The 23,709-nt window shown below is 43.0% G+C and overlaps 1 protein-coding gene across 1 annotated transcript in view; it reads left to right on the top strand.

Annotated features, from left to right (window-relative positions):
• Positions 1 to 23,709, top strand: part of SPTBN5 (spectrin beta, non-erythrocytic 5) — a 138,800-nt gene that overhangs the window by 108,163 nt on the left and 6,928 nt on the right. The window contains exons 55-68 of the mRNA XM_075927199.1: positions 2,279 to 2,475; positions 3,439 to 3,643; positions 4,738 to 4,932; positions 5,693 to 5,848; positions 7,745 to 7,962; positions 10,256 to 10,445; positions 11,600 to 11,776; positions 13,301 to 13,405; positions 14,863 to 15,471; positions 18,421 to 18,492; positions 19,546 to 19,632; positions 20,050 to 20,141; positions 20,380 to 20,465; positions 21,975 to 22,104. Coding sequence (XP_075783314.1) covers positions 2,279 to 2,475; positions 3,439 to 3,643; positions 4,738 to 4,932; positions 5,693 to 5,848; positions 7,745 to 7,962; positions 10,256 to 10,445; positions 11,600 to 11,776; positions 13,301 to 13,405; positions 14,863 to 15,471; positions 18,421 to 18,492; positions 19,546 to 19,632; positions 20,050 to 20,141; positions 20,380 to 20,465; positions 21,975 to 22,104 — 2,519 coding nt within the window. The remainder of the gene's footprint in view (positions 1 to 2,278; positions 2,476 to 3,438; positions 3,644 to 4,737; positions 4,933 to 5,692; positions 5,849 to 7,744; positions 7,963 to 10,255; positions 10,446 to 11,599; positions 11,777 to 13,300; positions 13,406 to 14,862; positions 15,472 to 18,420; positions 18,493 to 19,545; positions 19,633 to 20,049; positions 20,142 to 20,379; positions 20,466 to 21,974; positions 22,105 to 23,709) is intronic.

Here is a 23,709-nt window from a genome sequence, read left to right as displayed (position 1 = left end):
ACCACTGACAAGGGAGAGTGAAGTCTACACTACAGCCTTCGCTGAGAAGAAGTTGGCCTTTAGCTTCTGCTGTAGAGGCACATGACTTTAGCTCCTAAGTTTGCACGTTGAGTCTCTCACGCTGACAACAAAGGTCAAGTTTACAAACAGAAAGGGGAATACAGTCTTTGAGATGAAATCTCGCCAATTCCTCTATAACGGGGGAGAGTCCTTCCACATGTCAGATTGGAATGTCACTTGCATTTGGGATTCTGCTGCTTGTTCTGTTGGGTTCAGTCAACCCCCAAAATGCATGGGGGCCTCTCTTTACACATCCTAATATACGGACTCATTGGAGGGGGGTCACACTCTCATTCCTACTGACTCTCAGTCTAACTGTAAAAGCGGCGAGGAGTCCTGTGGCACCTTATAGACTAACTGAAGGTTAGTCTATAAGGTGCCACAGGACTCCTCGCCACTTTTGTAGATTCCAACTAACACGGCTACCCCTCTGATACTTGACAGTCTAACTGCAGTCATGTCAAGTGAGTCCTCAGATTTCAGCTCTTAGTTTCTGCTTCCACTGGCAACCAGTAGTCGGCATTGGTGTATAACAAGTTCCCTTCATCCTTTTCTTGTCAGAGGCTTCTTAAGTTTGAGTCATTTCAAGGATTTTAAGATTTGCCCCCTACTGTCAATCAGGATCTTCCTTTTAAGTGATTTCCCTTAATGTCTCTTAATGTCCCCTTGTTAATGTCGTTCAATATTTCTCCTTCCTTGTGCCAGACAGTTCCTGTTACTTCTAGAGTGCAATATTATTTACAATGAAAACCAACAATCTTCATAACCTTCTAAATGTGGAGGACATGCTCTATGTATTCTTTGAGTATACTAAGCATTTCATCTTATTTAAGACTTACAATAGAACAAAAGGCCTTTTCCACATACAGAAGGATATAGATCTAACTCACCAGGCAAACAGATGTGCAGATTTTAATTTGGGGAGAAAGACGGATTGTTCATGGCATATTATATTTAAAAGGAAACAATGTATAGTTTATAATTTGGAGTGAAACATATGGTTGGATTTCTTATGGTAACAGTTTGTGCAATTTGACCTTCACTCTTGCAGCCACGTTTCTAGTTTGTTTAACTGGCAGTTTCCCCACCCATTTCTCAGGGGATGGGCCATTTTGCAAAGGAAAGCAGAGTACAACTCTTGTTTGGTAACTTTAAATATGTTAACTAGTTTGGGAAGGAGAAAGGCATTTACAACCATGCAACTAATGAGAGATTCTTGCCTTGGTGAATACCAATACCCTCATTTCGCCATTTTAGTTTGAATAGTTGGGGAGGGGAATGCCTGACTTTGGATAATAAGTGAGTCGTTAGACAAAGCATCTCTCATGATATGAACCATTTTCTTATGGTCTTCATATGTGGACCCTATTTTGGGATTAACAGAATTGGATAGGGTTTCTAATTTTTAAGGCCCTGATGGAAACAATACTTATTAATTATTCAAGGTACATCAGTCCCATATATTACATCATGCAGTCCTGTTGGAATTCTGCAATTGCTACATTTAGAGCCATAGTAAAATTGCAGAATTCCAGCAAGAGTGCCACGAGTCTCTCCTGCTGTCCTCGCTTGTCCAAAGGATCATGTGTGGAACTGCGCCTGTCAGAGGCTCTGACACGAGTTGTTAAAACTGGTTGTTATGCTGGGCAGAAGGCTCATGCGAAGCAGTGTTAGTCAGGTTGAATGCAGATACTGAATGAAGCAGGTCTTTGCCAGCCTTCTTGGCTCTCAGCAATTGTTGAGCAACACCACAGGTCAGATGTCCACAGTGCTAGCCTCAGCCACTGGTAGGCTGTGGGATGTTTTCTTTACATTGACTGTCCTCAGACTCAGCCCCCTGCAGCTCCCAGAGGCTACCGTTGCTGTTCCTAACTAATGTGAACTGTGGGAATTGATGGCCAGCATGTCTATGTGGCCTATGCTACTTCCATGACAAACCACAGTCAATGGGAGCTGCAGGGGGTGGGTGGGTGGGACTGTGCCCGCGAATGGTCAAAGTAAATAAAATGTCATGTGGCCTGCCAGCAGATTCCCTGATGAGCCACGTGCCAACGGCGCTGACTCTTAGTTTAGTGTCTCAATTTTCAGTGTGAAAGCTACTGTACTGTCCTGCAACATCCCATCTAAGTCGCTGTCCACTATCATCTTTAGTGCTCTCCAGGTTTCTTTCTCGTGCACAGACAGCTGAGTGTCCAGTTTACCCCTGTATTTCCTACAGCTTGTGGAAGCAGAATCCTGGATGGCAGAGAGATCGTTCATCCTGGAGACATCTGACTGCGGGAAGAATGAAGAATCCACCCAGGTGTCACTTCGTAAACTGGAGGCTACCAAGCTAGATGTGGACGGATTCAAGCCCCGAATTGAGAAGCTTCAGGAGACTGGCACCAAACTAATAAACAGCGACAACCCAGAGAGGTAGGAAAATGGAACCAGCTTGCTATTGCACTTCTAAGAGAAACCCACTAGAGAGGTACAAACTGAAAAAAGCAGCCCTGCTTAACCATTCAGTGACTCTCTCAGAAATACTGTTGGCAGGAGACGTTTTAAACCTCTTCCTTTCCCCTTCAGCAAAAATGTGCCTTTTCATGATTGCCTCTTATTTAGAGAATGCAACAGAACCACATAACAAGCAACAAAAGATTATAGACCTTTGTCTAGTTTCTCTGGTCTTGCCTGCTCCCTAGGGTCATCCCTAGAGGGGTGTGAGGCTCAGGATAATCCTGCTCTGCTCTGCCCTCCACCAACCTCCACTCCAGCTCTTCCCCCAGGCTTTCTCTCCTGAGCAACACTGAGAACCAGCAGAGCAGGTTGGGGCCAGGTCACTCTGTTTCCCTCAGTCACCAGTGAGTACAGGGGCAGGCCTGACCCCTTCTGCTGGCACCAAGCCCCCTTCTAATTGATCAGGCTGCCTTTGACCCCATGCTTCCATATCTCCCTTAAACGTGGAACCCCCTGAAGGGTGGGGACCAGGGCAGGTGCCCAAAATTGTCCTATGGATGGGACAATTCTGCTATTCCCAGCATTTCCCGTCCAGAGCCTTTTGTTTACAGGATCTGTGATCAGCATGTCTGGGAAAGCAAAACAGTCTTCTTCATAATTCATTACTTGTCTCTTTCCAATGTTTTTCTGTTGGGGGGGGGAACTGGGAAAGAAGCATTCTCTGAAATTTTATTTTAATTTCCTATTGGTTTTCTCCCTACTAGCATAATTCACCCTACTACTAGATTCTTCCTTTTCCATGTATTTGGGTTGCTACAGGTTCTGTTTTGGTAGCCCTAGAGGGCAGCAGAGACACTGTACAAAGATAGTAGCAGAAATTGATTTTACTGGCTAAATACTCTGACCAGTGACGTGGCTGCTGGTTGTTGTTTTTTACAGTTCAACCATGCTCCTGAAGCTCCAGGCTGTCCTAGAAAACTTCAAGTCTCTGCTACAGAAAACCGAGACCCAGAGGAGATGCCTGCAGGAACAGTACCAATTGTACCAGTTTGAGAGAGAGATCCAGTTAGTGGGTGACTGGCTTTCCAGCAGACAAGCTGTGGCGGAATCAGATGACTATGGGCAAGACTTGGAAGAAGCTGAGGTAAAAAGCTTCCTTTCTGGCAAAGCAGGAAGGTATTAGCTTTACAACACATATAGCAAGAGTCACTGCAGCTCAATATACAGACAGAAATTAGGCAAAATCAGGTTCTCTCTGTTACAAACATTGGGTCTAATTTCTGCCTGGTTAATATTTGTAAGGTTCTCTAAGACAGTGTTGACCAGAGGAGAAAGTTGGGGCAGCAGAAAGCTGTTACCTCCTCTTCTCCTCAGTGGCAGAGAGCTGTAGAAAACTAGCATAACTCATCAAGGGGCCTAGCACTAGCTAGAAAGGGCCAAAATCTGGAGTTCTGGTTGTAAATTGAAGCATCCCTCATGTAACAGCCTGAGAGCAAGCATGGACAGGCCCTCCAATGGAACACGAGCGGGGGGGGGGGGGGGGGGGGGGGGGGGAGAGGGACAGCTGCAGCTGTCAGATTCCCTGGCCTTTTAAATTGCTGCTAGAGCACGTGCCGCATGCTCTGGCCAGCTCTGAGTGCTGGGAGGGAGGATGGTGTGGGGTGGTGCACTCTGGACAGTGCTGTCCCTGCCCTCTGTGGGCCTGCCCCTTCTAGGAGCACACATTCAGGCCTTCCCCCACCTTGCCCATGGGCCTGGCAAGTCTGTCAGCCCCCCTGAGCATCCATACTTCTAATTGTTTATCCCAGCACTAATCCCCTTTGAAGAGACTGATACAGACAGAGGGGGGTAATTTGTAACACACAGGATTTGGTTCATTGAATGTATACGTTCAACAACCTTTGCATGTGGGTGTGGGAAGAGGCTGAATTGTTTCTTTTCCTTTCCTGTTGTTGGCTTCTTGCTCTTGGTGATGTATCAGGCCATTAAGGAAGTAGGTGATCTTCTCTGTGTGACATAAGATGTTGATTCCTCATGGTAGGAGGGACTTTCTTCTGGGAATGAGAGGAGGAAATCAGGGCTTGTTAAGTGATTTACACATTCTGGGATAGTTTTGTAGGACATAATAGAGAAGTGATCGGTTCCCTTTGCCTCCTTCATGGGGGCCAGCACAGGTTTGAGGTTCTTCATATTTGAATTCTGCTCCTCCACCCCTCCCCCCACATCCTTTTTCTGCAGATACTAGAGACAAAGTTTGAAGATTTTATAAAGGAGATGAAACCTCTAGGACATACTAAGGTGTTCGCAATAAATGAATTTGCATCCCACCTGGAGAAAGAGTGCCACAGCCAGATAGGAGAGATCCAGAAGAGGACCCATCAGGTCAATGATACATGGGAGAGACTATGCCAAGCCATCCAAACAAGGACAGAGGTAGGACACCTGTACAGAAAGAAAATGCTCTTTGAGCCATGAAGCTCCTGAATGTTCTGACTTCCCTTTCTGACTCATCAGGCCAGTGTCATTGCTGTTCTCGGATAGTATTTGTTGTAACAGCAGAAAGGGTGTTGCATACAGGTTCAAATATTGCCTTAGCTTTTGCTGACCTGTGCATTCTACTTCATGCAAATGGGTTAATAGTAACCTGTTATTACATATAGAACATCTTTCCCTCTCTCCTTTTGCCCATTCTGTGAAACTGAAATCTAATCACCTATGGTCAGTCCTTTATCGCTTTTCGTTAGAATGAGTTTTAGGTCCAATCTCCTGGCCAGTACCAACATATTCTGCCTCCTTAAGCATCCTGAAGCTTCAGATCAATATGGTAACACAAAGAAGAGGGCCCATGACTTTACCCAAGTATTTGTCTTTGGTATGTGCGCAAAGTGAAATGTATGATGTGCCCTTAACTATTAATTTCCTTGTTAATCATGTGGGTTTAAATGACATGGCTTATCTTATCAGCTTTATCTGTTTAAAAATGGTTTATTGATCTTGGAATAAATGTAAATTTTCATTATGATATTTTTAACCATGTGCCTCTGTAGAGCTCCGAAGCCCCATATTGTACATCAGTGTGTCACTTTAGGCTCCCTTGCATCGGAACAGAGTGTCTCCTTGCACAACGGGTGTGCTGCAGTGTTGTGTTCTAAGGATGCTGTTGCTAGTGAATCTTTATCTTTTTTTTCCCCAGAATTTAAGAGCAGCTTTGCAGGTTCACAAGTATGACCATGATGTGGATGAGCTAAAAGGGTGGATGCAGGAGAAAGAGGCAGTGGTGGATATAGACGATTATGGATATGACCTGCCAGGTGTGCAAACCCTCCTAGGCCAGCATGAAGGAGTGGAGGTAAGTGAGACAGCCTTGAAAATATAAATGAATAAAACCAAGAGATATATGCCTGGCTTATTAATATGTTGGGCTGCTCTGTTTACACATATGAATAATGTGTTTGATCCATTACTGCAATGTCCATGGTGCCACATGCAAGAGGCCTACCAGCCTGAAACAATATTATTACTATTTGCGGTATTTTTCACTTCTCCTAACGGACTTCAAAACTACAATTATTTGAACTTGGAGTGGAATTTTAAAGCCATAGTTTGAAATGGATGCAGAGTCTCTAACACTAATACCAGTGACTGGACTCTGCTGAGACTGCCAGCTCATTGCTGGAAAAGAGTCTGATATTTTGTTGCCATTCAAAAGGCCTGTGTTGAATTCCAGGATGTGACTGCTGGTTCCTATGGCCAACAGGAAGTATTAGTCCTGTGGAAATAACTCTCAGCCTCAGGGAGAATGGTGAGCCTAGATTTTGCTGTATCCAAATTCCATATATTTCTACTTAAATGAGGTTGACTGGCTCTGGACTGGGAGCAGACATCTCTGCCGGCTGGCAGTAGGTGTCTACAATGATTAGGACAGATGAACGAGAGGTTAAAACAAAGGAGCTAGAGAGCATGAGAATTCAGATGATTCCTAAAACTCCCACTGGGGTGCTGCAGTGGTAACAGGGAAGAAATATTGGGGGGTGTTCTGAACAGGCAGGACTTCCTCAAAACAAAAATAAAATACTACATTTTGGAAAGTACGTGTTCTGCTGGGAATTGCTGCACACTCGTTTTCTTGTCTTTTTCTCTCTCTTTAATCCTCACCCTATTCCTTCCCTCATTCTTCAAAGCCAGCCCCAGCATCACTGGTCTGCCTTACAAACCAACTTACTCTTCCCAAACACTCCCCAATTCATCATTTGTATTAGAAATTCAACAAGAAGTCTGGTGGCACTTTAAAGACTAATTTATGAGGGTGTTCGAGCATACGCTTTTGTGAACTGCAGCTCGCTTCCTCAGATGCTGAAGAGAAAAGACAGAAGGAAAAAAAGGATACAGAGAGGGGATTGTAACATCCATACTAATTAAATCAGAATAGACTTGACTCATCTTCAACAGTGGTGAGAAGTTGAGAGTACTTCAATGAGAAATTACATATTGTAATTCAAAAACCACTCCCTGTGTTTGTTTAGTCCTTGGTTCAGGGTATCAAATTTGCATATGAATTCCAGCTCAGCAGTTTCTCTCTGCAGTCTGTTTTTGACGATGTTCTGTCTGCGAATGGCAGCTTGTAAATCAAAACTATGTGCCCAAGGAGGTTAAAATGCTCCCCCACAGGCTTTTGGCTGTTGCCATTCTTAACATCTGATTTGTATCCATTTATTCCTTTGCGTAGAGACAGTCCGGTTTGTCCAATGTACATGTCAGAGGAGCATTGTTGGCACACAATGGCAAATATCACTTTAGCAGATATGCATGTGAATGAGTCTTTGATGGTATAACTGATTAGGTCCTGTGATGGTGTCACTAGGTTAGATATGTGAACAGAGTTGGCAACGGGTATTGTTCCAGGAATAGGTTCCTGGATTGGTGTTTCTTTTGTGGGGTGAGAAATTGGTGATGAGTATTTTTTGCTGGCCCAACAGGTGAGAGACTTGCCTTACTGCAGTGTCCTTCATGATGGCTCTAAACAAGCTTGTTCAATGGTGAATGTATGTGAATCCTAGAAGGTAACTGGCAGAAGGAAAAGCAATGAAGTTATTTCTCACCCTGAGAGATCAATTGGGTGAAAGGAGCCAAAAGGTCAAGAACAGTCTGAGATCTGCTTTCAGTATTATTTCCTTGCAGTGTCCATGCTGAAACAGAACCTAACGCTCTCAATTTGGTCTTGTGATCAATTGCTTCTGTGTTCCAGAGAGACCTTGCAGCCATTGTGAAAGAGCTGGAGCGGATCCAAAAGGAGGCTCGGCGTCTCAGCCGGCTCTACCCTCAGGCCAGCGAGAACATAATGGAGAGACTCACAGAGGTGGATGAATGCTGGGAGAAACTGAACAGGAAGTCTCTGGAGAGGAAAGAGAGACTGAGACAGGCAGAACAGATTCAGGTCTACTTCAATGACTGCAGGGAGCTGATGTAAGTGTAGGGACCTTTGTCAGTGGAGTGTTATTTTTGTTTTCTCCAGTGCTGTCTTCTAAATTAGCAGTCACAGACCATCCCTGCCCCTGTCTCTCTGCAACTTGCTTATAGCTCCCCTCATATGATAACTGTAATGCAAAGCTCCTTTTCAGCTCCAGTGGCCAGATCTGACCCCACTGTAGAGAAGAACAGATGCTTAGGTTCAAACTGATAGGGTTGTTTCTGGAGCCTGTCATATATTGTGTGTATCTAAGACCTGGGACCATGCCACTCTATTTCAGCAGAGTGTTACTGATTTGACAAATTTTGGACAATGTAGATCAGGCGTCAGCAACCTATGGCACTTGCGCCATAAGTGGCACACGAACCAATTTTCAATGGCATGCCTCTCTTCCCCCACACACTGGGGAGCCTGCGCTGCCGCTTGAGCCTAATGGCTGGCGCACTGCCACATCACCAGCTCCAGGGGGCAGGTGGGGAGGCTGCAGAGTGGACTGTGTGCCAGCAGCCAGTGCTCTCCCCCTTCTCTGCCCACCCAACTCCATTGCAGCAGTGAGCCAGAGGAAACAGCAGAGAGCCAGTGGAAGCAGGTGAGCTGCTGGTAGTGGTGGTGGTAGGCACATGGGGGCTGAGCTGGGCAAGCTCCTCCATTGGCTGAATCCAGGACTTGGGCCACATGGGTTGCTCCTCTGGCCATGGGGCCAGGACTGGGGTGAGCACTGTTCCTGGGCAATTGGGGCTTGGGCTTGGGCCACGTGGCTTTGTCTCCGGTAATGGGGAAGGGGCAGCCCAGCAACCCAGTTGAGGAAGCATGTGTGTGCTGGCTCGGCAGTGGGGTTATGCTGCGGCAGCTCGATGGGTGCTGCATGCCAGCCCAACAGTAGAGGCCAGTGCTCTCCCCCTAGGAGAGACTAGGACAGACACCATTGCTCACACATATGAGTCAGCCCAGCCTTTTCACAGGACATCCTCACACAGCTATTTCAAGCACTTTGTGGAAGAGCAGGGAGAGGTATAATACAAATAATATTCCTTGAATGTGCATGTTGTTACCCTTCTGCACAAATAAAAGAGCTGCGTGGGTTCTGGAATTTCTATTTTGCAAAACATGGAATTTTGAAATTTCCCATGAAGTGAGAACAATTCTGTTTGGGGATCAATGGGCAACTTAGAGTTGGTGAAATCAAAACATTTCATTTTAGTTTTAGGTGTTCTTATTGTTTATATTATAAAATAAATTTAAAATAAATCAAAATGCTGCATTGTGGGTTTTTTCTAAAGCAGTGTTTTTCAACATCTACCTGTTCCTGTAGAATGCTTCTATTTCAGTGAAATGGCATTTTTCATGAAAAATGTTTCATCAGAAAATGTTTGACCAGCTCTCTTAAGTACAATGAGTATTTTCTCATGAATAGAAATGTGGGTTTGGTTTAGGAATTGTGCGACTGAGACTATGCAGGTGAGGATATCCTCCTGTGAGTTAGCTCCTCTGCAGCTCCCCTGAGATGAATGGAGCTACCTTGTTTTATATCACTTGAGATTGTGTTCATGTAGATCTGCACTTTTGCCTCATTCTGTATGGGAATACCATTTCATGGCTGTACTCCCTGTACGTCTGTTAACTACTCTTGTGCATGGCAGGATGTGACACTTTTAAGTGTGGATATAAATGCCCACAGCATAAAAGCATTGTGACTGTATCCAGTAGATATTCCTCCGTGCATGTAGTTGCATGATTCCCTTCTCTCTTTTGAATGTGTATCATGTTTTTTCCTATAAATATAATGTAAATATTGATGGGACAAGTGTATATCTGAATGTATGTTTCTGTGCTAGAGTATGACCCTTGAGTGTGTATAACTGTGAATATGAATGTGGGGTAACTACCAGAGTTTGTGCATATGTGTGACCCTAGTATGTAATAGGGATATAAAAAGTTAATCAGTTAGCTGGTTAACCAGTAGGGATTGGAACGGCTCCCTGCCTGCCCTGGGCAGCGGGCTGCTCCAGCCACTTGGGGCCCACCGGAGCAGCCCCTGTCATTGGCGAGCAGAACCGGCAGCGTCCCCAGCCAGTCCCACTCCCAGCCTATAGCGCATATAACCACAAGGATTTTTAGCAGTTACACAGTTACATTTTTATCCTAGTATATAAATAAAGGCTTGTTCATCTATGCCTCTCTCAGTGTGGATGTATAAGCTTGTAGATGTCTCTGAGTATTTGTGAGTGGTTCCATTTTATCCTCAGCAGCTTCCAATGTTCACTGACTCCTTCTGATTCCTTTCCATAGGATTTGGGCCAATGAGATGCATGCACTGGTGATCTCTGAGGAAATAGCAAATGATGTTCTTGGCGCTGAGCTTCTGATCAAGCAACATGAAGAGTATAAGCGTGAAATAGAGAAGCAGTGGCTAAAATACGAAGATATGCAGCGGACAGGCAACAACCTGGTGAAGAATGGACACTTCATGTCCATGGAGGTACGCTAATGATGGGTTAAACATTTTAAAACATTAGAGTGAGCTAAGGAAACAAACTAAGTGGGCAAATGCCTTGATTACAATATTATTGAGGTCTAAGTGAGGCATCATTGCCAGAAATGCTACCACATATAAAGAACATTCAGTAAGTGTTCAGGTGGGTACTTACACATCAGAGCCTTCAGAGAGCTCATGCCTTTCAGGGGTTATTACATATCTCTGCCCTTCAAAATGGAGCAGCTAGATAGGAAAACTAGGGTCTTTAATATTAAATATGAAGACAAAGTTTACACAGAGATCTGAATAAGTGGAATCCCATTTAGATTTGTTCCTGTCTCCTTCAAAATTGACTCTGAAGCTAACCTGTAAAATTACAGCCATACCTAGATTGAAATATTTTTGGTGGTTTATGCTGTGCTGTGGGTCTATATGACACTATACTATGGAGAATATGAGCCACACAAATACCATCCCTTAAATCTTATTGTCCAAATGCACGAGAAATGGGAGACGATAGAATGTAAATACAGTGCAGAACAAATACTGAGTGGGTGATGCTGTGAACACTTCAGAGAACATGACATTCTTCAGAAGTCATACAAGGGTGAGAAATAACTTTGAAAAAAAACCTGTGATCCTATGTAACTTCAGAACTTGACCTTTACAATGATCAGTTTGGCTTGAGATTGTAATTTGATCTGGAGATCATGAAATTAAAAGAATCTTTGGAATTTATGGAAGATCCCATTTCTGTTGCAAACTTTGCTGCAGACAGGCCTAGACTGTTTTCCATTAGTATTAAAAGTTAAATCAGTGTTGTCATGCCATAGCCAGAGGAATTAATCCTTAGTTCAGTATTATAGGTTACAAACTGCAACCTCTGAGTTAAGTATAGCTATGGAAAAATATATAGCAAAGTACTGTTTCTGCTGTACATGGAGTACACATGCAGATATAGAATTTAGTATGTGGTTAGATAATTAATTCTGGGAGGCAAAAGACAGACTCAAACTTCCTTTCTAAATTAGGTTGGACCACAAAGTTCTCTGGTGATCCAAGATGGGTCACATTATCAGTTTATAAGTTAGATGGCTGTCAGATGAAACCCTGACTGGCTCTTTTATCTCCCTACATTGTAAATGTTGTGTTTCTAGATTGAGGAAAAGCTGTCGGAGCTTTCGGAGCTGATGCAGAAGGTGAGGGAGAGCTGGGAAGTGAGGAAAGAGCTGTATGAGGAAAACTGGGAGATCCAATTACTACGGCGAGAGCTGGAGCAAGCAGAGGCATGGCTGAATGCCAAGGAGAGCTTTCTCTCAGATCGCAGCTATGGGGTGAGTAAGGACAGAATAAAACGTCTGTTTGTACAGGCAGACTATTTGTGTACCATCTCAGGCAACCCCACCCTGAGACATTGTGTCTTAAGTTAATCACAGTGGCTACGTCTACACTGCAGGCTTCTTGTGCAAGAACTGTTTGCTCAAGAGGTCTTGCACAAGAGCACATCCACACTGCCATGTGCTTTTGTGCAAGAGCGTCCTTTGGCAATGTGGACACTCTCTTGCACAAGAAAGCTCTGATGGCCATTTTAGCCATAGGGGTTTCTTGCGCAAGAAATTCATGTTGCCTGTCTACACTGCCTTCTTGTGAGAGAGCTCATGCTCAAGTGGGCTTATTCCTCATGGGGAGAGGAATAACTCTTCCAGAAGAAGCCCTATTTTCCGATGCTGTACTGTAAATTTACTTGCTCAAGAACTCGCATGCAGTGTAGACGCTCTGCAAGTTTTTGTGCAAGAACAGCCATTCTTGCTCAAAAAGCCTGCAGTATAGACATAGCCAGTCAACACATCAATGGCTGACTGATGCAGCTTTGGGATTCTCAAAAGGTAGGTGTTACGTCCTTTTAAAGGGCTTAGCCTCGGGCAGGAAAAGTAACCAGTGGGGTAGTGACTGGTGGGAGAGAAAATTGTAAGAATTCCTACCCATTCCTTAGCCTAGTCAGGGATCTGCAAAAATGCTCCATTGTATGAAGGAGAGCCTGGTTTGAAGTGAAGTGACTATTCCTGTTTTGAGAGTGGGGTGTTGGCATAGGTGGCTTTTTCAGCTTGCCCTAGAAATCCCTTTCTTGCATCAGCTTCAACAGGTTTTTCCTCCTTAATGACAATATTATGGTTGCTGAGTAGTGGAATGACACTGCCACACATTTGGGTATGGGGACCCAATGCAGGGGCAAAAGAGGATGAGTTGTGGGATCCCTGCAGTGGTTGTGGGCAAGGGGTAAAATGGGTGTAAACCATGTGTTTAGCATAAACTTTTAGCCCAGCATTTAACATGGGTACCGCTGACTACACTGTAGCAGCCAGGATACCACGTGGCAATCGTGATGCCTTATGCAAGCTAGGCTGGTAGCGATATTGCAGGGCCTTTGGTCCATTGCTCAGAGGACAAGGAGGGAGAGAAGTTTCACACAAATTGCAGCATTTTTAAATGAATAGCGACTCTTACAGAAGATCAGCACACTGTGAGAGATACTGCATTCCAGCGGTGGCTGTACTGCTGGGTACCAGCAGAAGTTCCCATAGCTGACAAAGCCAGCAGCTGGGGAGAAATAAGTCTTATCAGCTGAGCCTTTATTTTCATGTGCCACAGTTAGCTCAGAAACCACTCTTTTTAGAAGTGTAGGCTGAGATTTTCAAAGCCAGCTAGTGGATTTGACCACAGACTCCCAGTAATGTGAAAGGAAGCCGTGTCACTAAATGTACTTGTTTGCCTCAAAAACCTCCATCATAGTCTTTTCAGGAACAGTTATTTTTGCTTCACTGGATTCCTGTCTCTGTTGTTGATTTTTCTCCACTCAGGATTCAGTGTCCGATGTAGAGGAACTGCTAAAGAAACACCAGGACTTTGAAAAGATACTTGCAGCCCAAGAGGAGAAGTTTGGGCAGCTGAACAGGAAGACAAAGGTGAGGGGGAGGAAGACTATTGGATTAGTAAATGAGGCAGGGGATTGTGATGTGGCGAGATGGCCATTTTAGGAGGTTGGGGATCAGCTTCTCCTGTGCTAAATTCAGCTTACTTCCTGATGTGGAGATTAATAATAAAGGATCGGGACACTCAGGGTATGTCTAGACTACATGGCTCCGTCGACGGGACCATGTAGATGACTTTACTAGACATAGGAAAATGAAGCGGTGATTTAAATAAATGCCGCTTCATTTACATCAAAATGGCTGCCGTGCTGTGCCGATCAGCTGTTTGGCGGTACAGCGAGGCAGTTTGGACGCGCCGCGATTGACAAGGGAAGCCTTTGTTGACCACTCTGGTATGCCTTGTGAAATGAGCTTTACCAGAGCGGTCGACAAAGACTTCCCTTGTTGACCGCGGCGCATCCAGACTGCCCCACTGTGCCACCAAACAGCTGATCGGCACAGAACGGCGGCCATTTTTATGTAAATGAAGTGACGATTATTTAAATCGCCGCTTCATTTTCCTATGTCTAGTAAACTCATCTACATGGCTCCGTCAACTGAGCCATGTAGTCTAGACATACCCTCAGAGAAGACCCACTGGGAAAATAAAAGGGGAAGGTAATTTAGAAAGGACTAGGTAGACTGGGAAGAGCAGACCTGGGAGTTGGTTCTCTGCTGAGAGCAGGAGAGAAACAAGGAAGGCTGAGATCTTAGGAAGAGCCTCTGAGAAGAAGATGATGACAATATAGTTTGGATTACAAGGTTCTAGAATCATAGAATCACAGGACTAGAAGAAACCTCAGGAGGTCATCAAGTCCAGCCCTCTGCCCAAAGTAGGACCAATCCCAACTAAATCAACCCAGCCGTGGCTTTGTCAAGCCAAGACTTAAAAACCTCTAGGGATGGAGATTCCACCACCTCCTTAGGTAATCCATTCCAGTACTTCACCGTCCTTCTAATGAAATAGTTTTCCCTAATATCCAACCTAGACCCCTCCCGCACAGTAACTTGAAACCATTGCTCCTTGTTCTGCCATCCGTCACTACTGAGAACAGCCTCTCTCCAGCCTCTTTGGAACCTCCCTTCAGGAAGTTGAAGGCTGCAATCAAATCCCCCCTCACTCTTCTCTTCTGCAGACTAAATAATCCCAAATCCCTCAGCCTCTTCTCGTAGGTCACGTGCTCCATCTCCCTAATCATTTTGGTTGCCCTCCGCTGGACCCTCTCCAATGAGTCCACGTCCTTTCTATAGTGGGAGGGACGCAATACTCCAGATAACTGTTTATAGTTCCCAGGGCTGGGAATCCATAGAAGAAAGTGGGCTCTGTGCTGTCAGACACCTTTTTATAAAGGCCAATACCAATAGAAAATGCATCTGAAAGTAATCCTCAGTTCAATTTACATGTGCACTTACAGATCATATCATATACATGTAACCCTTGTATTTTGCAGAGGGAAATGAAGCTACTGAAGCAGATTGATACTGAGAAGAATGAGCAAAAGGAGAGAGGGAAAATCATGAGGGTCCCATCTCTGAGAAGGAAGCCCTCAGACAGAAGGACGCCCTCCTCAAGGCTGATAGAGATAAAGAGAACCAGACCACTGCCACCTCTATCTTCTTCACCCAGCCTCACCTTGAGGGGTCCCCTTGAAACTATTGTCTCTCCAGTCCAAAAGTCCACACAAGCATTCCAGCAATTTGGGAGCACAGAAAACCCAAAGATATTGCCTGGCACCAATGAAAAAACAAAAACTGCGGAAAGGCTCAGTGAGATTAACACTCCACCTACCCCAAAACTGATGGGCCTGCAAGTCACTTCCCTAGGAAGCAACATCCCTCCTCCCAGTCCAGTAAACAGACAGCCTGCCAGCAGCTTGTTAGAACCCTATTCCAAAGATCTCTTATCACCCCATGAGAAAAACCTGAGCAGTTGCCTCATTTCTAACCCAGAAATAAAAGTTGTGAAGACTCCACCTAGGTCTAGCCAAAGTTCCTTAGATGATTCTCCACATTTACCACAATCCACTTCCTCTCTTGACAGATCTGAAAAGGACCCTTTGGTAAGTTCATCAACATTCTCAGAACCATTACAGTCATCTTATTGAAGCAGAACCCAGACCTCTGTCTTACAGAGTGTGAGAAAACTACTAAGATTGACCATATGCACATATATCCCTAGTAGATCCAAACAGCAAGAAACACTTAGGCTGTGTCCAGACTCAGGGGTTTTTTCGAAAAAAGTAGCAAAAACTTCACCTGCGTCTAGACTGCAGCCGCATTCTTTCGAAATTAAATCAAAAGAATGCGGCTTTTCTTTCGACGGTGGTAAACCTAATTCCATGAGGAAGAACGCCTTCTTTCGAAAGTGCTCTTTCGAAAGAAGGCGTTCTTGAAAGCAAACAGGCTTTTTAGAAAGAGAGCATCCAGACTCACTGGGTGCTTTCTTTCAAAAAAGCGGCTTGCTTTTTCGAAAGTTCCGCGTGCAGTCTAGACGCTCTCTTTCGAAAGAGCCTCTTTCGAAAGAGGCTTGCAGTCTAGACATAGCCTCAATGTGCCTGTGCAATATACATACTTAATTATCCAGAAAGATAGTGATGTAAAGTAGTTGTTTACCTGCCATCTCTGGAAACTTTTCAGATGCCTCACTTCTATAGACATTACTGTTACCTAATATGGCAATAAGTGTTTCTCTCTCTTCTACTCTAAGGGAGGTATGTTGCTCATAAAAAAGCCAAGATGCATCTATTTTGACTGAAAATTTCTTTCACGTTCTTGGCATGATATCTAATCCCCATGATGAAATTGTTTGGTTAAATCTTGTCCAGTAATATTTTAGCTGAATTTATGTCCCAGAAAATATTCCTCGTCATATATCACTCTTCACTTTAATAAATAACAAAAAGCATTCTAAGTAGACCAGCTTAACTGAAAAAATGCAAATATTAAGAAATAGGACCAGATTTTTTTGCTTTTGAAAACACATTTACCTGGCTGCATCCTCTAAACCTCTCATTTGCTTGTACAAATAGTGAGTGCCAAACTAGATAATCTTATGCCTTGAGTATTTTATATTTTGCATGTAGCTACCTGATTTGACTGCACACACATATAAGATTAAAGGATACTGACACACAAAAAGAATATTGATTTAATTATACAGCCAGTTAGAACAAGTTTTAACGGTAAAGTTTCTATGTGCTATTACATTAAAGAACTTTATTAAGGTGGCAAACTAAGCTTTCAGAAGTTAAAAGATGCCAGAACTAGTGCTGACAGAAAATGGAATTTCCATCCTATTGGAAATTTTGAGATTTCTTGATGTCATTTCATCCCAAAATGAAAAAAAAAATGAAACGACTCATTTCAATAACTTTCATAGAAAATATTGACCAAATCAGTTCTGTCTAATCAGCTTTTTTCATTGAAAATCTGATTCACTGGACAATTTTCAATTAACTTTAGAGAACAAATAAAGGTGGGGTGTGCAACTTAAATCTAGCCCCTTTGTGCATAGTCATTGGCAGAATCTGAGAGTTTGTTATATCATGTAGATGGATAATATTGATGCTTATTTTTAGATTTTTATTTTAAAATAATGAGTGAAACGATATGTTTTTCACATATCTAATTTTGAGACTAGCTTAACTGGTTTTATTATTTTTCCAAAAGCTTCTGCCACCCAGCATGAAAAACCTCAGCCTGAATGATTACAGTTTAACAAAGTTATGAGCACATTAAAACAGATTAATTGTATGAAAAATATTGGGAACAGGAACTATAGGTGTTGCTACCTGTACAACCTATATTACACTGTGGTTGCTTTTTACTCTATTATCTCATCTCTGTGCAAGTTAGCATTTCTGGATGCTAAATGATGATGCTATAACACAAATTGCCAAATAACAATTAACGGATTATTTTTTGCAACAGCAGTAAAGAAAGCTAATGGGATGTTGGCTTGATTTATTTTAAGAGGGTTATAGCATGTAAATCATTAAGCAGCAGCATAATATTCATGGAAATCCTGAGATTATATCTTGAATGCAGTGTCCTAGTTTTGTTACCTTATTGGAATGCAGAAATGTGATAATAGAAGGCAGCAAGTGCAAACTAAGGCAACAGGAATGCTAAATAAAATGGAGGGAATCGTATACGAGAAGATATTGACAATGCAGATTATTTAAAGAAATAGGTTAACTAATTGAAGTTTATTGTAAAATTACACTGATGAACTATAATAACTGGACAGACTAGTACTGGCGGATATAGGTATACATTAAGAGAGACCATGTGAGGGTTTTCAAGGAACTCCTGTTTATGTTATGTTATGCTTGTTTAACAAGGTGGAATGGTAGTGGTCATGATATAGATCCCCAGACATTTCAGAACAGCATAATAAAGTGTTACTGAAATATATTTAAAGAATGTATTGCATATGTAATGTAAAATACTATGGTAATTTAATTGAAAATGTTTTATTTAAAAATTATAGCACAAATAGTGCAAATTAGCATCCAAAACTATAAAACAGTTATTTTTCTCCAGCAGTCTCTTCTACCACACAGTGCCAGAATCAGATTCCTGGGGAGACCATGAGGCAGGAGCTAGATGACAGCAATCAGAGTAAAATATTTTGAGAATGATTGATTCAGAGTCACATCTAAGCATTATATAAAATATAATTGCTAAGATTCTTCCATATAGTCATATTATATTACCCCACAAAATACAGTATCCAAGAAAGTGATATGTAGACTGGGAAAGAAATCTTTGGTATAATGTGGGAAGCTAATCATATGAGCAGATTGTTCAGGGTAGACCTGGAACTTCTTCATTCAGGCACTAGATTTGTGAATGCGATCTACAGAGGGCTTTCAGGAGCATAGAAAAGCAAAGGCTAAGGGAAAGCAATGGCCCCTGCTCAGGATGTATCTTGCTGTTGCTTCTGCAGTTTTGACACATTAAAAGACTGCTTCAAAGTAGAAATGTAACATCCTTGTGTATTTCAGGCTTCTGTAAGTCAACAGACCATGGAGGGGTTACTAGAAAAGAGGGACCAGCGCCTTCCAGAAAGGAAGCAGGTAGAATCTAATGCTCTCACGTCACGTTCAGCCATGATCCCTTGCATTATGACCAAATAGCTACAGAACCTGACTTGGGGGAGGGGAGTGAATCTTCACTGGTGAGTCTCTCAGAACTGAGGGCCTGAATGAATTCCCGTGAAAACCAGTGAAAGGACTCCCATTGACTTCAGTGGGTGTTGGGTCAAGGCTGGAATGAACAAGATGTCTGAATTCACTTCTCAGGGGGATCTTCCAGCTCAGAGTTAATTCCCATTGAAGAGCACTTGGTGGAACTTGAGACTAAGCGAACATGCAGGCACAATTCCAAAAAAGTGAAGTTCAATGGCAGAAAGAGCCTCTAATTTAATGAACTTGGATATTAATTTCTGATCATATTAGTGGAGGGTATTTCTTCTGGTTGATGGTTGGGTAGTAAATTGGTGGGATAGTTTCAGCATGTCTGGGGGTGACTCGAAAATTGAGTTCCCCTTTTACCCTGAAACAAAAATTCCAATTCCAGGTCAGAGCTGGCATCAGTGAAATAACTGTGATACTTTTACCACAGGTGGGAAATTTCCATGCAGGTTTTCTCAATCACCATCTACCAGAGCCTCAATGTTTGCTATCAGCAGCTATGTGGGCATTGGACATAGACAGGACTCTTACACTATTTGTTCCCAAGGAATAATTCATTATTGGAAACTTTTAGCCTGTGTTAAGCAAATCCACACTTGGTTTTTATTTCCTATGTGAGAGATAATCTAGTGGCACCCTATTAAGTGGTACAACCTCAAATTAAATTAACGATGTTAGTGAATTCTTACCTCATGCACCCCCTCAAAAAGATGTCAGCACTGACTTATGTGGATCCATTTATAGAAAATTACTAAAACCAATTCCTATGGTATGTAGGGTTTTCCTTGGAAATAACTTCAGCTGACTATTCTTGGCTCATGAGAGCTGATGAGGTCACAGTCTCAGGCATGGCTAGAAGCTCAATATCGAAATGTTACTGATATAACTGTGAATATCATTACTGATTACATTTTATTTTCGTCTTCTTTCATGTAGCCAAGGTCAAGGTCTTGGAACACCTATTATGTGAAACTCAACAAACAAAAACTTGACTTCTACATTGATGAAAAGGAAGCGTCCAAGGTCATTTGTTTCTTGAATCTCCAAAGATGCTTTAAGATTCATTCCCTCTTTTTCCATTCTAATATCCCAATTTCTTTTAAAAAGAAAACACAGTATATTAGACACATTTGGTTTTCATTAGAAGGGGGTTTAAGTCTTTCATGAATCAGTTTGTCAAAGCTTATAGCCTGATTGGTGCAGGTTTCAGCTACGAAGTTGAGAAAAGGGCTTCTGAGCTGTATTGAGCATTATTGTTTGATTAGTGCCTTCAAATCACAATGAAATACCAGCTCGTTATTGTATGATCTTTTCTACCAGGGGACAAAGTTACAGTGATAGAAACACCATGAATGATCATATCGGGATGTGTTCACAGTCAAAGTGTGGGTGAGACTGACTCCTAAAAGGGCTATTCATTGTAATCTCTTCCTCTTACAGAACTTAACCACAATCCCATCAATCAGTGTTGCCGGTGCCAACTGTGAGAGGCTGACTAACTATGCCAGGAAAGAGAACACCTTTAGTTTACGGTAAATCATATGCATAGACCTGCAAGCGAAACATATATGGCTGCTCTGCCATGTTGCAGCTACCTGCAGTCACACTAGTTCAAGCCTATCTCCAAAAAAGTTGTGGTGTGGAAAAGCTGAAGAGGGCTGTCCATATAGGAATTTGCAGATACTGTTGTTCCTGCCTCTCTCCACTGCACAATAATGTAAAAGCTTCGACTAATTTCAATGCCCTTTCTCCTATCCCTGTTCTTCATAGGTTGATTGATGGGGCAGAATACTACTTTGCAGCACCTTCACAGAAGCTGATGGAGGAATGGATAAGGGCATTTAGAAGTGATATAGGTAGGTCATCATTCATTTTTAAGGACTGCTTGTTTATTTTAGTAGTGATGATAACAGGAGGGGGGAGAAACTAATGGATGTTGAAATCTCAAGCTGTCCCTTCATATGAAGCTTGTCCTTTAAATGTTTTAAATTTGTTCTTGCCAAACTCTGTCCTTAGCAGTGATTTTGAAAGTTTTTGGCATCTTTTCATAACTGCAATTCCTCATGTCTGGAAACATGAACCTGGAAATATGAACCCAGAAATACTACTGAGTAACCTCTAGACACCAGAAGCAGTTCATTGGGGTATGCTTAGTTATGTACATTTAAAGCACATTCAAAAGTCAACCCCAAGAAGGGGAGGTTGTGCACATTAAATGACGCTGGTACTTTCAGTAACATTTAGTTCATAGTTAATATGTTTTTATTTTTTTCACAAAATGTAAAAACTAAAGATTCTCTGTAAAAGCTGCAAATTCCCTCTTTTTCCACGTATTTTTGGCAAACAAATTTTTAGGATCCCCGTGTGCCACCCGTAGATAATGGCACACTCCGAAGCACTTGACAGCTAATATGAATGGTGAGTCTACACTGCAGCTGGACACCCTTGGCTGGCCCATGCCAGCTGACTTGTGCTTGTGGGGTTCAGGCTAAGGGCTTGTTAATTGTGGTGTAGACATTTTGGTTCAGGCTCCAGCCTGAACTATGAGACCCTCCCACCCAGCAGGGTCCAAGAGCCCAGGCCACAGCCCAAGCCTAAACCTGAACCTCTACATTGCAGTTAAACAGCCTCTTAGTCCAAGTCCTATTGGTTTGAGCCAGCTATCATGGGCCATTTGTGGGTTTTTAACTGCAGCATAAGGGTACCCTTGGGGACCTTCCAACAGAGTCACCAAAGTGACACTAAAAGCAGCATCTCAGTTGTAATGTGTCGAGTCAAGCTACTCACTGGGTAGAAATGCTCAATGGCTTAAATTTTTCCAGCCTTCATGTAGACAGGGCCGTGGCTCTTGGCTGCTCTCTTGTGGGGCCAGCCCCTATTCTGAAAACCTCATGAAGCAGTGGTGGCTTCTGTGGCATCATGAAAAAGGGCAGGTATGTAGTGATACGTGCAGCTCAGAGAAATATGCAGTGGGTGTAGCAATAAGTGTGGCTAAGTCTAGACTACACTGAAGTGTCAAAAGGAATTTGCATATCTTCTTCCGATATCATTTTTGAAAATGAAAGTAGCCTGGACACATTTTTTTCGGCAACTCCCCCCCCCCCCTTTTTCAAAAAAACGCTTTTCCTCAAAAAATGAGGTTTACGCGGCTTTTCAGAAAAGAGGAGGAGGTGGCTGAAAAAACACGTCCAGACTACTTTTGCTTTCAAAAGCTCCACTTTCAAAAGTGATATCGGAAGAAGATATGCAAATTCCCGCAGAACTTGCATATCCTCTTTCGACACTTTAGCATAGTCTAGATGAGCCCTGACTCTGCCTCTCGTTATGATTCAAACACGTTTCTTGTATTTTCTTTGACTCTGCAGGCCACAAGCAAGATCCTAAAGTAGAGGTGCAACCAGTCACCCCAAATATCAAAAACCCTGAGACAGGACCTTGGAGCTTCCCAGATGGAGAGCCTGCTAAAAGACAAACCAGCGGAAGCTTGCTACCCAGGTGGGGACCGTGTACTGCTGAGAGAGTCTGATTTCCTTCTTGCCTGTAGTTAGGCAGTGTTCAAATACAGGATGATGCCAGATAGACAGGCATGGTATTTAAAAGACCAGCTCAGTTTTCAGTATTTCAGTAGCACACAGCCCCTGGGACTATATTATGCAATAACTTCCCTGCTCCAGTCCATGTTTGACACTTACAGAATGTCTATGGCCATTTTCATATAATGGTGCTTAAAAAAGTCATCCAAATCCTCCCGTGCAGTGATGAACTAAAATGAGAGCACAATGGTCGCTTTACATATTCAAGTGTGAATCTGAGAATCCAAATGCAGCATTTGAACATATTGTTTATGTTTCTATGAAAGAAAATCTGGCCCAAGGTATAAATCCATTTCTGCTGCACGTGGAGTATGCAGAAATCCCACAAGTTGTGATGTGAAAACAGCCTCTACTGTATTGGAAGGACCCATAGGCTCCTGGAATGCTATAGCACATGCAGTGTCATGGAAACCAAAAAGAACAGTTTGTTTGTCCCTTCTGACTCCTTACGTTTTGCAAGGCAACTCACTGCCTCATGCCTGTTAGTGTGGTTAGAACGGCAATATTGTAATTGCCAGAGGGTACGTCTAGACTACATCCCTCTTTTGACAGAGGGATATAAATTAGGCACTTCGAAATTGCAAATGAAGCTGGGATTTGAATTTCCCGTGCTTCATTTAATTAATCGCATCATGGCGCTCTTTCGAAAAAGTGCTATTTCAACAGTAAAACCGCAGTCTATACATGGTTCTTTCGAACATAGAAGCCTTTTTCGAAAGAACCATGTCTAGACTGCAGTTTTACTTTCAAAATAGCACTTTTTTGAAAGAGCGCCATGATGCAATTATGCAAATGAAACATTGGAAATTCAAATCCCGGCTTCATTTCCAATTTCGAAGAGCCTAATTTACATCCCTCTGTTGAATGAGGGATGTAGTCTAGACACCATGAGATTTTACTAACTTTTAACAGAGAATTGCAGAGTCTGCCTTCATCCATCACAATAGTAACCCAACCAGTCTTTAGGAGTCTATTCTTGAAAATCCTCTGGGGGTTGGGAAGAATTATTCCCCTCTTTTTGACTAGTGAGGCACTGAGACACAGAGAGATTGTGACTTTACCTCAGGTCACACAGGAAGTCTACTGCAGAGCTTGGAAGTGAAGGAAGATCTAAGTCCCAGTGCAGTGCCTGAAGCACAAGACCATCCTTCTTCTCTTTATACAGTAGACTTCCGATAATCCGGCACCTTTTGGACCTAGGTGGTGCCGGATTATCAGATTTGCCGGAGAATCGGGAGATCCGCTACAGCTGCACGGCTTAACAGCTGGCCAGGACACAATCTCCCTCCCTCTCCCCTCCCCTTTCCTCTTCGCGTCTCCTCCGTATTGTAACCTGGTCCTCCTGCCTCTCCCTTCCCCTTTTGCCTTCACTGAAGCAAAACGCTCTTCTCCATACTGTAACACAATCCCACTCCCCCCACCCCCCCAACCTTATGCTCCATCTGGTTACAGCCAGCACGTGTGCTGAGCGGCAGGCTTTTTAATCAGCTGGTCAGGAGCGCTTGGC

This window comes from Pelodiscus sinensis, chromosome 4 (assembly GCF_049634645.1).
Source record: "Pelodiscus sinensis isolate JC-2024 chromosome 4, ASM4963464v1, whole genome shotgun sequence".
NCBI lineage: Eukaryota > Metazoa > Chordata > Testudines > Trionychidae > Pelodiscus > Pelodiscus sinensis.
The sequence above is the reverse complement of the archived record's forward strand: the minus strand, read 5'-3'. Positions and strand labels throughout refer to the sequence as shown.